Raw genomic sequence first — 14,318 nt, forward strand, 5'->3', positions numbered from 1 at the left:
CGCGGCCGGAGAATCCGGGTAGAGTCCGGGCGCCTATTGTCGCCCCCGGGCCGTGGCCGTACATGATCAAGGAGGAAACAAGGACTGCCTAATTCGGACGCACGCCACACGCCTGGGATTCGCGCCGGCAAACAGCGGCAAGCTCATCCATCTTGGTCTCGACACTCATCTGTATCATATCACCCTAGCAGACCGAAAAGAAGAATGCCTGCCCTGATATCTGCCTTTGCTGAGCCGAACACCTCTGCTTTTTTTTATCAAGCGTCAGCGGATTCCCGGTCCTGCTCTCTTAAACGAGCAGCTTTCCCGAGTCCTCGGTGCTATCCTGTACCGCGTGCTCACTTACGAGGTCCTGCGACTTGCAGACTTGCGACCCTTTTGCTACGCCATGTCATTTTGCCCTGTGAAGCGTACCTTCCTCCATATATTGGAGAAAGCCCGGACGAACTCACGCGCGTCGTCAGGTGCTCTGGCTTCTCGCAGCGGACCGTTACGACACGGCCCGCTCGCCAGTAGGTAAGTATATAAAGCGCGCCTGTGGCAGGACTCTCGCACACCTGTCTATCTCGCATCTGTTCATCCCACCATGCGGTTCCACCTCAGGGCAGGCTTCTTCGCGTTGCTCGCCGCGCGTGCTATCGCAGCAGCGGACTGCACGCTCAGTCAAACTGGCGCAGACGATGCACCTGCCTTCCTTGCTGCAGTTACGGACTGCGACACGATTACCATTCCTGCCGACACGACGCTTAACATCAGCACTCGGCTGAACATGACCGGCCTCTCGAACACGCATATTGTGAGTGCCCATTCTGGTCATCCTGTGCTCCACCTGTCGGCGTGTATATATGGCTCACACATATCAAGGACCTGCAAGGGACGATTGCCTTCAATCCAGACATCCCGTACTGGAGCGGTGTACGTTTGTCTATCATTTGGGCTTGCTCCTAGAGCTGACAAACTACGTGCAGAACGGCTTTCACTTCGACTTCCAAAATTCCATTACGGCTTGGCTCCTGGGCGGAACTAACGTCACCTTGAGCGGGGGAGGAACGCTAGATGGGAAAGGACAGGTACTGCCTTTGAACCAAAAAACATCAACTCTAACTGACGCGCACCTTGAGCCCTGGTATGACGAGTTGTGAGTCGGGCAGGCGATCCTTTGAGGTGTCTTCCCCTGATCAGAAGGCAGCGCCTCGAACTCATCCCTTCTGCGGCCCATCATCCTCACGGTCTACCAAGGCGACGGTGTCACAGTCAAAGACATCGCGATGGTCAACGCGCCCATGTGGGTGAACCTGGTAAGTCATCCTCACCAACTTACTCCTTGACACCTCTCCCTATGCCCACACCCCACTAACCCTTACATTCCAGGTCTATGAATCCAACAACGTGATCTACGACAACATCACTATCACCTCCGAGTCCACGAGTGACAACGAAGCGAAGAATACCGATGGCTGGGACACCTACCGCTCGGACAACGTGGTTATCCAGAACTCGGTGATCAACAATGGCGATGACTGCGTGTCCTTCAAGCCGAACTCGACGAATATCTTGGTATCGAACTTGGATTGTACGGGGTCACAGTAAGTTTTGGCAGTCTTGGTGATCTACCCATGGTGATCGACGCTCTGCGACTGCCAGCGGCATCTCCGTGGGCTCGCTCGGCCAGTATCCCGAGTACTACGATATCGTGGAGAATGTCACCGCTATGTGAGTGCTGTCGCGCAGTCTGCTTTGCCCTCGCCAGTGACACTCATACCCCGCCAGCGACATCAAGATGTCCAAGGCCCAAAACGGTGCGCGCATCAAGGCATGGGCCGGCCCCGACGTTGGCTCCGGCATCGTGCGCAATATCACCTTCCAGAATTTCGTGGAGAGTGAGGTTGATAACCCGGTGGTCATTGACCAGGTGCGTCTACTCACCGCGACAGCGTCTCCTTCCTCCGCGTCATCGCTAACGACGCTATGCTGACCGCGACCCTCAGTGCTACTTCACCGACGAGGACGAGTGCGCGGAGTACCCCTCGAACACGTATATCGAGGATGTATGGTTCAACAAGTGCGTTTTTCCGACAGTCTCCTAGACTGACAGTTTGACTCTTCGCCCTCCCAGCATCACCGGCACCGGCACGGACGATGTCGTTGCGTCCATCGCCTGCTCTCCGGACGGACGGTGCTCAAACATCAACGTGAATGATCTCAGCCTGACGTGCGTACAATTTCCTCACTGCCCTTCGCTGGAGCTGCCATTGGACTTGAGCAAATCCAAGACTTGCGCTTTTGTGGCAAAGCTGACGATCATTGCAGGGGTCCGGACGGCGATGCGAAGTATGTTTGCGAGAACGTGGAGTTGAGCGGGAATGCGGTTGGCTTGTTCGCCGAGTGTACGAACACGGCGTAGGGCAGATGGTTGTGCAATGTCGCGTCTCACTGGGGAGTCTACAAACGCACACGCATACATACTTTCGAAGCTGTGAAAAATCTGTATCAGTGAACTTGAGCGGCAAATGCACCTCAGACGAGGGAAAGCACTTCCATAGTCGCAAGGTATGCAATGTTATCGAGTGGTATCCACGAAATGGGCGTGAGTGGGGATTAAGCATCATAGTACTGTAGCAAGTCATAGATCCTTCTCAAGCGCCTTCCGCCGCTGGTCCTGCCGCTCCTTGACCGGGCCCGACTTCCATCCACTCCCGCCCGTCTGTGCCTCCTCCTTCAATGCCTGAGCCACGCCCTTCAGCTTGCCCTCGGCCCCAAATTCCTCAATTAGCGCCGCACGAGCCTCCTTCGGTGGCAGCTCCTTCCCACGAATCAGTGCGCCCCTCAAGTCGATTTTGCGGTCCGCCTTGTCGCCAGCGAGCGTGAGGTACAGCGTATGGTCCGTCGCGCCAGTAGCAGACAGAGTACACTGCTTGATAGGGCGAATGTACCCCCAGCTCGGCGACGTGTGGTGCGCACACTGCGCGAGGAGCAGCGTCGGCCCGCCCGTGTCGAATTGGGCGCTGTGGCGGAAGATGTCGAGGCGTTTGACGGTGCGATATCGCATCAGGACGACGATGACGGAAAGCATAGTGGCTGCACTGAGCTGGAGACCGCACATGCCGAGACGCTGATACCATGGGCGAAGTTCCCATTTGCCCTTCTTCTCGAGGGACGGGTCCTTCGCGCGGGCCTCGAAACTGGATTCGTCTTCGACGAACTCGGTCCAGTGCTCCCATGTCAAGTCAGACATGTTGATTCTACATACAACATAGTCAGATATGAATAATTGCGGTTGAAAGAAGTCATCCTCACGCTGAGACCACCGCGCCACCAGCAATAAACCACGAGAACTTCATCCACGTGGGAGGCTTCCGGTAATACAGCGGCGGCGTCTTGAGCTCCGCGAGGCCAGCGGGAAGCATGTCGGCAGGCGTCGTCATATAGAACGGCCTGAAGCCCTGCGCAATCTTCATCCATCGCGACATGGTGCCCTGCCCGAACGTCCCCGGGGGTTGAAGTCAAGAAAAACACGAGGTCAAAGCGGTTGTGTGCGGCTCACGTGTGGGCGTGCGTGACCGTGACGACAATAACGAGAGTCAGGCGCGTCGCGAGGCATCGGCGCGCCTTCTTCTTGTCCCTCATCTCAGCAGAAACTGGTTATCTTCGTCGGGCGATTGCTGGAACATAGCTCTACAGTGTCAAAATGTGGGACGCGTCCCCGCTAGGTCAGGCGAATGTCACTGATGTCCAGTCAAGCGCTTGTCTCCTCGCCACGATACATCTTACAGAACAATGAGTAACAACTCCATCAAGAACTACTTCAAGCCGAAACCCAAAGAGAACGGGGACCCAAAGAAGCTTCGTGGATCCCATCCATACAGCCGTTCCTCGTCTCCACCCTCCCCTGCGTCTCCCCAGGAATCTCCGCCCCCGCCACAAAGGAGGTATGGCGATGCGCGCTCGAGGAGGAAGGAGATCGCGGACGATACACTCGAGGCTCTTGAAGCTGGGTGCTACAGCCTTGACGGTCGCACATATGCCCTCAAAGACGCCGTAAAGCGCTCCGAACAGGGAACGCGCTACTATCAACCTGACTGCGCGCTTGCTTCGTGGGAGATCTCCTCTCCACCATCTGGTAGCGGCAGGCAAACCGAAGTCACGCTTGCTGAGATATCCACGCTAGAGGGTGCCCGACTTCTGATCTCTCAGACCGACGGTATGTTCGTTGTGTCTTCGGAAGTACAGGCCAACTGATGCGCTACACGCAGCTCGTGTCGGCATACTCAATTTCGCGTCTGCTACTAAACCTGGTGGAGGCTTCCTCTCTGGTGCATCGGCACAAGAGGAATCCATCGCTCGCTCCTCGACCCTATACCCGACCCTCCTGACGGCAGAGGCGCAGCGATTCTATAGACTACACAAGAAGCGCGACACAGAGGGATACTACACTCACGCCATGATCTACTCGCCATCCATCCTCGTCTTTCGCACCGATGACGGGCGATGGCTGCCACCATACGAGGTGGACATACTTACTAGCCCTGCCGTCAACGCGGGCGTCGTACGCCAGAAGAACAATGGACGGGTATCCGATGATGACATCGAAGGGGACATCGGGATGGCGATGCGGGAGCGCATGGGACGCCTGCTCTTTCTCTTCGAGCAGGAGGGTGTGCGGGATATCGTCCTGGGCAGCTTCGGGACGGGCGTCTTCAAGAACAATGTGCAGATGGTCGCGGGGATCTGGGTGGATCTGTTGTTCGAGGAGACGGCCCGGTTCCGAAATTCGTTCGACAGAGTTGCCTTTGCGATCCTTGGCACACCTACTATTGAGGACTTCAAGCTTGTCTTTACTGCGCGAGGCGTACCGTTTTAGAAGGCTGCCAGGTCGTGTTCAACATATCGTATTTCGACATATCAGGGATCGTAGACGTACATGATATACCATTGTCTTGACAGGAATCTGAATCTAGGTAGCTACGTATATTACAGTGGTGGATGGAATGAGGCTAGGCTATGTGCGATGGCAAAAAACTACTGTGCGAAATAAATACCACGTCGAGCGGGAGACCGATACAAGATGCGATAATAAATTAGTCCAGCAGCCAAAGGTTCTCATGAAGTCGTATGTAGGCGCCAGAGACCGTCCTCGCGTGCAGACAAGCCTGCAAAAATCGGCCTCTCCATCAGGAAGTCGATGCGCTTGACACCCTTCTGCTCCTCCGCTGTTCGGACGACGGGGTCGATTATCCTGCCGCATCGTGCCCAGTAGGACGCATCGACCCGCCGCCGTACGTCGGTATCTACGCCCAGCGCGCGGTATTCGGCGTGCGTGATGGGTCGAGTCAGGTCGCGATGTAGCCCGCGCAGGACGTCCATGCAAGTGACCTGACCAACGCTCGCAGATATGGGAATCTGCCACTCTCCAGCGACAGGCCACGGCACCGCCACACGTAGTGACTCCTGTGGTGGTTTCGTAGCGGACTCATGGAGGTGGGAGTATAGCGGCGCGGAGGTGAGCACTGAAGGAGGGGAAGTCAGGTCATAGCGGAAGGATAGAGAGGACTGCGGCCAGAAGCCCATGAGGGAGTGGATGCATGGATGATTTGAGGGTGACGTGGACGAAACGGAGCGTTCATCCCCTGCGGTCTCCGGCAGCTGCGAGGGGCATGCGTTTGGTGACAGCGGGTCAAGAGGAAGGAATACGTCCTCGGGAGTGGCTGGTGATGATAGCACTGGTGAATAGGGAGAGAGCGTCGGTGATGGCGGTGGTGATGGTGCAGGCGACGGCGGGATCACGATATCCGCCGTCGCGAAATGAACGGTCTTCGGTGGTGAGCGCGGTGACATGATGGTCGTTGGTAGCAGACAAGTGAGGAACGCACAGAATGTTGCACGCACCCTTATGAGGCTCACAGGCGGGATATGCAGTGACTACGTCGCCTGCGGCGACAAGGCTTGCTGTGCACGAGTAGCGCCCATCATCAGGGACATTCGCAAGTGGGCGCATCAGTCGTGAAGGCGGCGGCATTCATAACATGTGGAATGCGTCATATTCGGGCCTCGCGAAACGTAGGACGACGGTGATGCGCCTCTTTGGGCGGCTGTGCTGGACCTGGGGGCGGGAAACCTGTGCGACATGCCTTGTTTAGTATAAGGGATGTGGCGTGCATGCTGTGTAGAGGTACGCGGGCGTCGTAGAGACACAGTAAGTATGCCTTCCATGTCGTTACACGAGTTCCTGTGTAGCAGTGTCTGCAGCGACAGCTATCCTGCTTGCTCAACGTGACCAACTCCCAGCTTAAGTCCGCAGGCAACTAGCGAGGTCGCTCAAGCCAGAGTGGCAATGGAGTGACTGGCACGCCGGGATCCGTCACCGAGCAGAGTAGCAATCAGCAGCCGGGTGGAAGAGCGCAACGGTCTGCAAAGGGAAGCCAACTGTGACACGGTCACATTCGCAATTCATTATTCCGGTCCTCGACGCCACAAACAAGCTATCGTGGGAATCCAGAGCAGTACACCGAAAGTTGCTGGGCATCGTCGCCGTCGTTCCTCAAGCCCCTCCGTTGACCCTCGCCGCCTCAAGACTCTCCGACCACAATGGTGAGTAGCGACGTCCTCAACGCTGCCATCGTTGTGCACATCCGTGGCGATTTACGCCGTCTATCGCTGGATGGCGAACGATCGCTACGGATGTCGCATAGGGCGCGTCAAGTGCATCGAGATGCTGACTTGCGCAGCCCCCCAAGAAGGTTAAGGCCCCCAAGGAGGACGCTGCCGTCCAGCTCGGTCCCCAGGTCGCTGAGGGCGAGCTCGTCTTCGGCGTCGCGCACATCTTCGCGTCCTTCAACGACACCTTCGTCCACGTCACCGATCTGTCGGGCAAGGAGACGATCTCCCGCGTTACTGGTGCGTTCGTAGTCCCCTTGCGATCTACGGTGATCTGACCCTGCGATTAGGCGGTATGAAGGTCAAGGCTGACCGTGACGAGTCCTCCCCGTACGCCGCTATGTTGGCTGCCCAGGACGTCGCCGCGCGCTGCCGCGAGGTTGGCATTACTGCCCTCCACATCAAGCTCCGCGCCACTGGTGGTACCGGCACCAAGACCCCGGGTCCGGGTGCCCAGTCCGCGCTCCGTGCGCTTGCCCGTGCTGGCATGCGCATTGGCCGCATTGAGGACGTCACCCCCGTCCCGACCGACAGCACCCGCCGCAAGGTACGTCAACCTAAGTTCCATGACTCTACGCAGTTAACGCATGAAATAGGGTGGTCGCCGCGGTCGTCGTCTGTAGATGGTGCGTTTATGCGCTGCGCATCGTCCAAAATGTACCATTTCCTGTCGGAGTGTGCAACCAATACAATGTCGCTGTTTGACACGCAGCGGGTCCTCTGGGGCTCGTCCCGTGGTCATTATCTTCACATGCTTGTATGATTGGTCCACATCGAATGTTGTTGTATGTCCACCAACCCGGATTGAGTTGAGCTGAGTCTCTCCTTTCGCAACCGATGCGAGGCATGCTACGACGCCGAAGATACTAGTCATTGTCTCCTTTCTATCGGCAGCAAGCGCTGGCACTCCGGTCAACGACCTCACCTATCAGAAAAACAACACCGTCAGGCTCTACATTCCTCTGGACTATCTTGACTCATGGTAGGACTCGCCATCCAATCTCCAGCATGCTACATAACTTAGTATCTACAATACAATCGTGAATATCGTGCACTGAGTGTCCCTGTCGTCAAGACATGACAATGACCGTCCAATCCTACAGCTGCTTCCGATTCGTCCTGAGCCTCGTAACGCGGAGGAGACGGAGAATTCGCTTCTTCAGTCCCTTACGCAGGTGACGCTTCTTCTTCTGCCCCGGTACTAGCATGCCTAGTAAGCAACACGTCTTCGCCTTTGCTCGCACAAGACTCACCGACTACGAACGGTTCGCGGTTACTTGTTGATCCCGCGCTGCGACGTTCGTCCGTTTGTGTTGAATCGGTATCCATCGAACGACGCCGGGCCCGCCCCACCCGAGGACTCGCGGCTGTGGCTAGGCTGCCGGGAGTTGGAGTATCCGCCTCCGCTGCCAGCTCCGCGAACGCCTCCACCTGCGCTTCCCGTAGCAAAGTGCGCGCCATTCTCCGCAGACGTTGGCGCGTCATCGTCTACAGGGAACAGAGGTCAGCAACCGTGCACGAGGCCTCACGCGCGCGGACGTCACCGATGATTGACCTGGGGATGAATTCGCGGCGCGGTCCGCGAGGAGCTCGCGCGCCATAGACTCGACCTCCGTCTCCTGCAGGCCCGCGGGGAGCGGGCTGCGCCCGGAGCGTCCGTCGAAGACGGGCTTCGCGCGCAGGCGCTCGCGGCCCATCCAGATGGTGTACACGGTTTCAATGCCGAGGCGCTGCGACTCGCTCTTGGAGAGCGGCTCCTCGCGGCGGAAGAGCTCCGCGTAGAGGGGGATGATGTACTCGCGCTTGACGCCGTACGCCTGGTACGCAATCAGTCGCTCCACGACGGGCATCTCGAGGTGCTCAAGCTCGCGCACGGCGAGCTCATACACCTCCCGGAAGCTCCACATGTGCGCGAGCTTGAGGATGTCGACCCAGTCTTCGGGTGCGGCGTCGTAGATCGAATCTGCAGCGGGGGTGGGAATTGGTGGTCAGTCATACAAGGTCGCGCGACACGGCTGGCGACGCACATCGGGGGTTGTAGAAAACCCAGAGGAACTTCTCGAATTCCTCTAGGGTGATGTCCTCCAGGACCAGCGCGGTGGACTCGGACGAACCCTTCGGTTGCGCACCAGGCGACACCGGAAGGACGAACTCGCGGCGGAACGTGTTGGACTCCCGGTCGAAAAAGTATCTGGGCGTGAAGCGTTTCAGCGCCGCGTCCGGTTCAGGGCCGATGCCGAACACTGACTTGTGCACGCGGAACATGACGCCCTCGACCTGCGCGACGCGTTAGCGCTGCCGACGTCCCTCCAGCGCACTCACGAGAATGTGCAGATCGCCGCCGCCGAGGTAGTACGTCGAGCTGCGGCGAATGTTCTTGACCGGCGTGTTCATCGTGTCGGGTCGTCAATGGGTATGGGTATGCTGGCGTGAAGAGAGAAAGGGAGATAGAGATATGAAGATGGGAGATGGCGGGCGCAAGGATAAGGGTGGGGAGCAAGGGCTGTATCGCGGCGTGGCATATATCCGACCAGAGTGCATCGTGTACACCATCGCCGGCGGCACGCCCATCAGGCGTGGCCGCCTCGCGCATCGATCACGTATGAAAACGCAGAGCATGCTGGGGTTCGATTCTACTGGGCGGAACGGTACGGACGCCCCAGACGTTGATTGGCTCGTAATCGAGCGGGAGGATACGTGAGCGCATTTGGGAAAGCGATGGTCATTTGCAGCCATTCTCAGGATCACGGTGGGGACGAGTTTGGTGTCATCTGTCTTCTATGTGGATGGCCCGAAGATCATTCGCATAGGGCAGGCATAGGGTTTTCAATGTAGTATCGATCCGACCAGGGTAGATGGATATGTAGAGCTTGATCCTACGAATCCTAGCATGGAAGTCGCCGTTGAAGCGGCGTCTCGCAACCCATGCAACGGGTTCTGGAGGTCTGCGCAGCTGTTCTGGAGCGAAGCTCGCCGCGAGGGTGGCGGCGCCACTAAGCGTGCTATTTGTGAGCTACCGACTTGCTGCCATAGGACTATGCGGACTGAATGAATGGAATCTTGAAGATCACACCGTAGCGATGATGGTCAAGTTGAAGTTCAACTCCACGATTTCAGCGTGATCACCACGAAACGTGGCACGTGCACAGAACATCTTTTGCTCCGAACTTTGACAACTCCAGTTTACCACTGCCCTGCTGCAGCATCTGCGAGGAACAATGCGTCGTGAACAATTGCTCTGCACAATGGGCCATGGACAATAGGTCCAAGGGTGTCCGTGCAGCATGCCAGGTCACAGGTGACGATCGCGGTGTCATGATCAGATGTTTTCCAAGCGAGTTTCCCATCAGAAACGTGTTTATCGGGAACCAGGCTGTGGCAGGCGAGGGGCAGGCCTCTGCAGCCGACGACGGTGTCTGCAAGTGCACATAGTGGCCGATGAACAATGAAAAGCTTAGGCCAAAGGAAGGAGGCCTCATGCTAGAGATCCAGTTACATGACACCCGAAATCACCACGTCCTCCCCGCTCAAGTTCATCGGACAACATCCTACGGCATGAGGCATACACGTGTGCACGGCTGGTATCAGGGCATGGCGGAAAATATAAGGGGTCCTGTTTGCGGTTTGTCTCCTCACACCACCAGCACCTCACGATCCCCTCCCCTCCCCATCCCCTCGTCTCCTCCCCTTCACGTTCGTCGCTGGAAGACGACATCATGTCCAACGAGAAATTTGTAACGCTACGACGCTATGACGAGTACTACCTTCCGGGAGGCGACCTCTACTTCCTGGTGCGTCTCAACGATGAGACACGTGGGACGGAGGCTGACTATTATTCACTAGGTGGATCGCAACCACTTCCGTGTACATAGGTGCGCATCGCTTGCTGAATCCCTCCTTTCAGCGCACTGACTACTGATCAGGTATTTTTATGAGCGCGAGTCCGAGTTCTTCCGCAAGATCCTCGGTGCACCGTCCACCCCAGGCGCAGAGCGACTGGGGACGGCCGAGAACGCCCTCGTGATCGACAACGTTTCTGCACGGGATTTCGCCAAGTTCAACTGGGTGTTCTACAACCCCAAGTGTGAGTGACATGCCCACCCGTGTTGTTTGTTCGCTGAACAAGGACACACAGATTCCATCTACGAGGCGCCGGCGGAAGATTGGCAGGCGATCCTCGGGCTCGCACATCGCTGGGGCTTCCGTGAAGTCCACGCGCTTGCTGTCCGCGAGCTCGAGAAGCTCGAGCTGCCGCACATCGACCGCATCGTCACCTACCAGCAGTACGAGGTCAACCGGCAGCTGCTCATCCCGTCCTACGCTGCCCTTACGGAGCGCGAGGAGCCTCTCACGGTTGAGGAGGGTATGCTCATGGGCATCGAGACTGCCATGACCATCGCCCGCGCCCGCGAGTTGACGCGCACCCGCACCGGCGTCTCTGGCACGCCGTCGAACGTCCACGGCCAGGACATGCAGGACATCATCCAGAAGATGTTCAACATCGTCCTCGTTGACGACCCCATCAACGACGTGCGCATTGGTTTCAACAACAGCCTCTCAGGTGGATCGGTGATGCCGTCTGCACTCCGCATGCCGCAGTGGGCTGACCGCTCGTCTGTAGGTACCACGGCCAAGAACAGCATCCTCCCGGGCGACCCCACGCTCTCCACCATCAACGGCATGTCCATCGACCCGACGACCATCACCGCCGCCGCCTCCGAGACCGGTTCCACGTTCTCCGAGTCCGGCGACATGGGCCCCGCGGTCAAGGGCTACGGCGGCGGCATGTACGGCCGCTCCGAGAGCCCCACCGGCCTCCAGAAAGGCATGGGCGCCTCCGGCCGTCGCATCCCCACGTCGGGCCGCGGCCTCAACAAGTAGGCCCGCCGTGCGCTCGGGCTGGAGCAGCTTCACGGTGCCCACGACGCCTCCCGACGACCGCCACCACGAGCCTCACGACCGCGACGCTGACGAGAAGGAGGGTGGGCATCATGTGCCGAAGCCGAGACCGGCGGGGCCGGGGGCGGGTGTATACGCTGTAGATACACGTACTCGCGCCGTCGGCGGGCCCGCGAATACAAGCGATGTCTATCCGGTTTCAACTGAAGGAGTGCGCCGACCCAGACAAGAGCAAGTTGTGAGGAGCCCGCCGCCGGGGGAGGTGCGCGAGCCTGCTGTCCCTGCTACCCGCGAGCCTGTCATCCCTGCCGTCCCCGCATCGCCTCCCAGGGGTGAGGTCGCTCCTTTTACGGGCCCCCAAACACCCCAGTCCCCTGACCGCTCTGTGGGCGATGCTTGGGAGGACGCGGCGGTCGACAGCGGGTTCGAGGACGAGGACCTCTTTGAGGAGGAACTTCCCGAAGGACTTTCCGACCAGGAGGCCGACGAGACCGTTGCGCAGGTCGGCGCTCAGCAATCAAACGACCACTCGTCTTCCGTCCCTACCGAGGAGCGTGCTCGCGACACCAATCCCACTTCTTCCACTACCAACCCTGCCGACACCCTAGGCGAGTCTTCCAACCCTATCGTGGAGGTCGACGCGCACGCCGAGGACGCAGGTGCCATGTCGGACGATAGCCAGAAGCGCCCGCACCTGACTATCCAGACCGACCTCGCTAACGAGGCGAAGGACGCCGACGTGTCGAACGTAGAAGCCGTGCAGGGGCAGACGACGACCAGCAGCGGGTGAAGCGGATCCAGGTAGTGCAGCAGCGGGGTTGTGGTGTTGATTGACCTTCGGACTGGTAGCACGTCTCTTGTCTGTTGATAATGTTCCGTCTGACTTCATTTATTCCTACATCGCTGTTGTGTGTACGCCCATTGTACATATCTCGGCCGAAGCCCTCGTACATACCTGCTGCTCCAGCCATATGCATGCACATAGACTTTCCTTAGGCATAACTCTACGCAATACTCATGCAAATACATCCCTCTTCATTCACCACAATTACAGGCGTAACTTCAGGCCTCCGGGACAAATAATTGGTCTTCGATCGGCAAAGGAGCACTGGCACACTCGTGTGTATAAATACAAGATACTGAGCGTCTGAGATACAGGGCAGGGCATACGTAGGGAGAGCATGATCGGTACATAATGGAAGTCGAAGGCGAGCATACAGTCGAGCATAGTAAGTGAGGTCCAGGTGGCGAAGACGCCTACATAACACGAGTGGCAGGCCGTCCTACGACGGCGGAGTGCTGGCGAGACTTGCGATCAAGGGGCGCCTGCGCGCCGTACTTCGAAGGAGCGTGCGGAGGGGAGCCTGATTTGCCAGCCGTCGCCGTCATACGACCCTTCGCTGGCATACCATCGTTCTCCCTCTTCTTGACCTTGAGCGCGGTGGGGGCCTTGACTGGGCCGCTCGCCTTGCTCGAGCCACCAGCCCTGCTGGAGTCGACAGTCACGTCGATCTTCACGGTGAAGCTCTTGCCCTGGCGGCCCGCAGGCTGGACAGTGTTCTCCTTGTTCTTCTTCCGCGGGATCTTGGAGACGGGCTTCCGCGGCGCGGACACGGGAGTGGGTGGCGCAGTCGACATGCGCTTGTCGAGAGCAGAGGACGACGGAGGAACATAGACGGCGGAAGAAGCCTTAGACACGCTCTTCTCCATCGTGATGAAAGAGGGCATACGTGCGGCGCCCTTGGGAATACGAGAGGTGGGTGGCGTGGGCGGAGGCGTAAGCAGCCCAGTGGCGGGCATGCGAGGCGGAGAGGGACGGAGAGCAGCGAGTGCGGGGAACTTGGCGTAGAAGGACTCGAGCGCTGCTTCCTCGGCAGCCTCCTGCTCACGGGCACGCTGGAGGATCTCATCCGGCGTCGGGACTGGCCTCAATGCATCCTCCTCGTCCTTCTCGCGGATGGCGGCATCGGCAGCAAGCTGAGCGATCGTCCTCTCTGACGGCGAAGTAAAGGTGGGTGGCGTATCGCTGGCCTCCACCTTACAGTAGGCAGGAGGGGCATCGCAAACGGGGCTGTCCCCGCTCGCTTCCTCCAAGGCCTCCTCGACAGTGGGTGCGAGGCGCGTCTTCAACTTTGTTGGGCGAGAGGTGACGAGGCGTTGGTTTCGGGGTAGGTAAAGAATGGCGAAGTCGGCAGTTCCGAAGGCCGAGAGGGTGTCGAACTCCTCGTCGAGGCGGTCCTGGAGCTCGAGCGACGAGGGTGTGTTGTAAGGGAGCGTGTAAAAAGCGGGGAGCTCAATCGTCTGCTTGCACATGTCAGAAAAGTACGGCATGAATAGCAGAGAGATAACGCACCTGGTTGTCGTGAAAAGCCATGGTCGGGGTATCTGTGGCGCGCTGGGTGCGCGACATGTCGAGAGACGAGAGACGGAGCGTTACACGGGAGCCGCAGGGTATAGAGTGAGAAACAGTGTGGATAACAAGGAAGGCCTGCGTAGGACAAGCGAGATCGAGATACCTTTGAGCAAGGTCGCGCAGTGGGTAGAGACGAGCGCTCCGAGGAGGGTGGCAGTGGCACGCGTTTCTTATGTGTTCATCTGGAGAGGTCCATGCTGGAGACATCAGGTACGATAAGATGAAAGGTGTGCGATCTCCGCTCAAAGGGAAGATAAAGTCAGTTAAGTCACAAAGGGAGATGCACGCACCAAAGGAGGTCTCGTATGTAGACCATGTCGACAGTGAGCCTTTCTTAGGCGCCTGACCTTCG

At 58.2% G+C, this 14,318-nt stretch overlaps 8 protein-coding genes across 8 annotated transcripts; 4 read left to right on the top strand and 4 right to left on the bottom strand.

The window, feature by feature from the left end:
• Positions 1-586: 586 nt before the first annotated feature.
• Positions 587-2,404, top strand: SCHCODRAFT_02507164 (glycoside hydrolase family 28 protein; the record flags this gene model as incomplete). The annotated part of the gene is made up of 11 exons (XM_003030641.2): positions 587-796; positions 865-915; positions 969-1,070; positions 1,122-1,138; positions 1,190-1,298; positions 1,372-1,586; positions 1,645-1,713; positions 1,771-1,912; positions 1,989-2,062; positions 2,117-2,212; positions 2,311-2,404. The coding sequence occupies 11 exons, from the start codon at positions 587-589 to the stop codon at positions 2,402-2,404; spliced, it is 1,179 nt and encodes a 392-aa protein (XP_003030687.1).
• A 219-nt stretch (positions 2,405-2,623) lies between these two features.
• Positions 2,624-3,470, bottom strand: SCHCODRAFT_02508506 (uncharacterized protein; the record flags this gene model as incomplete). Its single annotated transcript, XM_003030209.2, has 2 exons — positions 2,624-3,242; positions 3,298-3,470. 2 exons carry the CDS (start codon positions 3,468-3,470, stop codon positions 2,624-2,626), a joined length of 792 nt encoding a protein of 263 aa, XP_003030255.1.
• Positions 3,471-3,777: 307 nt separating this feature from the next.
• SCHCODRAFT_02702754 (uncharacterized protein) lies at positions 3,778-4,861 on the top strand (the record flags this gene model as incomplete). Its single annotated transcript, XM_003030640.2, has 2 exons — positions 3,778-4,201; positions 4,254-4,861. The coding sequence occupies 2 exons, from the start codon at positions 3,778-3,780 to the stop codon at positions 4,859-4,861; spliced, it is 1,032 nt and encodes a 343-aa protein (XP_003030686.1).
• Positions 4,862-5,100: 239 nt separating this feature from the next.
• On the bottom strand, positions 5,101-5,835 carry SCHCODRAFT_02582704 (uncharacterized protein; the record flags this gene model as incomplete). Its single annotated transcript, XM_003030208.1, has 1 exon — positions 5,101-5,835. The coding sequence occupies one exon, from the start codon at positions 5,833-5,835 to the stop codon at positions 5,101-5,103; it is 735 nt and encodes a 244-aa protein (XP_003030254.1).
• Positions 5,836-6,392: 557 nt separating this feature from the next.
• SCHCODRAFT_02630927 (40S ribosomal protein S14) lies at positions 6,393-7,507 on the top strand. The gene is made up of 4 exons (XM_003030639.2): positions 6,393-6,588; positions 6,726-6,894; positions 6,945-7,201; positions 7,251-7,507. The coding sequence occupies exons 1-4, from the start codon at positions 6,586-6,588 to the stop codon at positions 7,275-7,277; spliced, it is 456 nt and encodes a 151-aa protein (XP_003030685.1). The 5' UTR covers positions 6,393-6,585; the 3' UTR covers positions 7,278-7,507.
• A 68-nt stretch (positions 7,508-7,575) lies between these two features.
• Positions 7,576-9,242, bottom strand: SCHCODRAFT_02630932 (uncharacterized protein). The gene is made up of 6 exons (XM_003030207.2): positions 8,977-9,242; positions 8,903-8,931; positions 8,682-8,845; positions 8,210-8,617; positions 7,908-8,142; positions 7,576-7,855 (listed from the first exon to the last, which is right to left on the bottom strand). The coding sequence occupies exons 1-5, from the start codon at positions 9,046-9,048 to the stop codon at positions 7,928-7,930; spliced, it is 888 nt and encodes a 295-aa protein (XP_003030253.1). The 5' UTR covers positions 9,049-9,242; the 3' UTR covers positions 7,576-7,855; positions 7,908-7,927.
• A 795-nt stretch (positions 9,243-10,037) lies between these two features.
• On the top strand, positions 10,038-11,858 carry SCHCODRAFT_02630936 (uncharacterized protein). The gene is made up of 5 exons (XM_003030638.2): positions 10,038-10,445; positions 10,498-10,526; positions 10,578-10,738; positions 10,790-11,215; positions 11,276-11,858. The coding sequence occupies exons 1-5, from the start codon at positions 10,371-10,373 to the stop codon at positions 11,533-11,535; spliced, it is 951 nt and encodes a 316-aa protein (XP_003030684.2). The 5' UTR covers positions 10,038-10,370; the 3' UTR covers positions 11,536-11,858.
• Positions 11,859-12,810: 952 nt separating this feature from the next.
• Positions 12,811-13,963, bottom strand: SCHCODRAFT_02702759 (uncharacterized protein; the record flags this gene model as incomplete). Its single annotated transcript, XM_003030206.1, has 2 exons — positions 12,811-13,854; positions 13,907-13,963. 2 exons carry the CDS (start codon positions 13,961-13,963, stop codon positions 12,811-12,813), a joined length of 1,101 nt encoding a protein of 366 aa, XP_003030252.1.
• Between the last annotated feature and the right edge of the window lie 355 nt (positions 13,964-14,318).

This window comes from Schizophyllum commune (genome assembly GCF_000143185.2).
Source record: "Schizophyllum commune H4-8 unplaced genomic scaffold SCHCOscaffold_8, whole genome shotgun sequence".
Classification (NCBI taxonomy): domain Eukaryota; kingdom Fungi; phylum Basidiomycota; class Agaricomycetes; order Agaricales; family Schizophyllaceae; genus Schizophyllum; species Schizophyllum commune.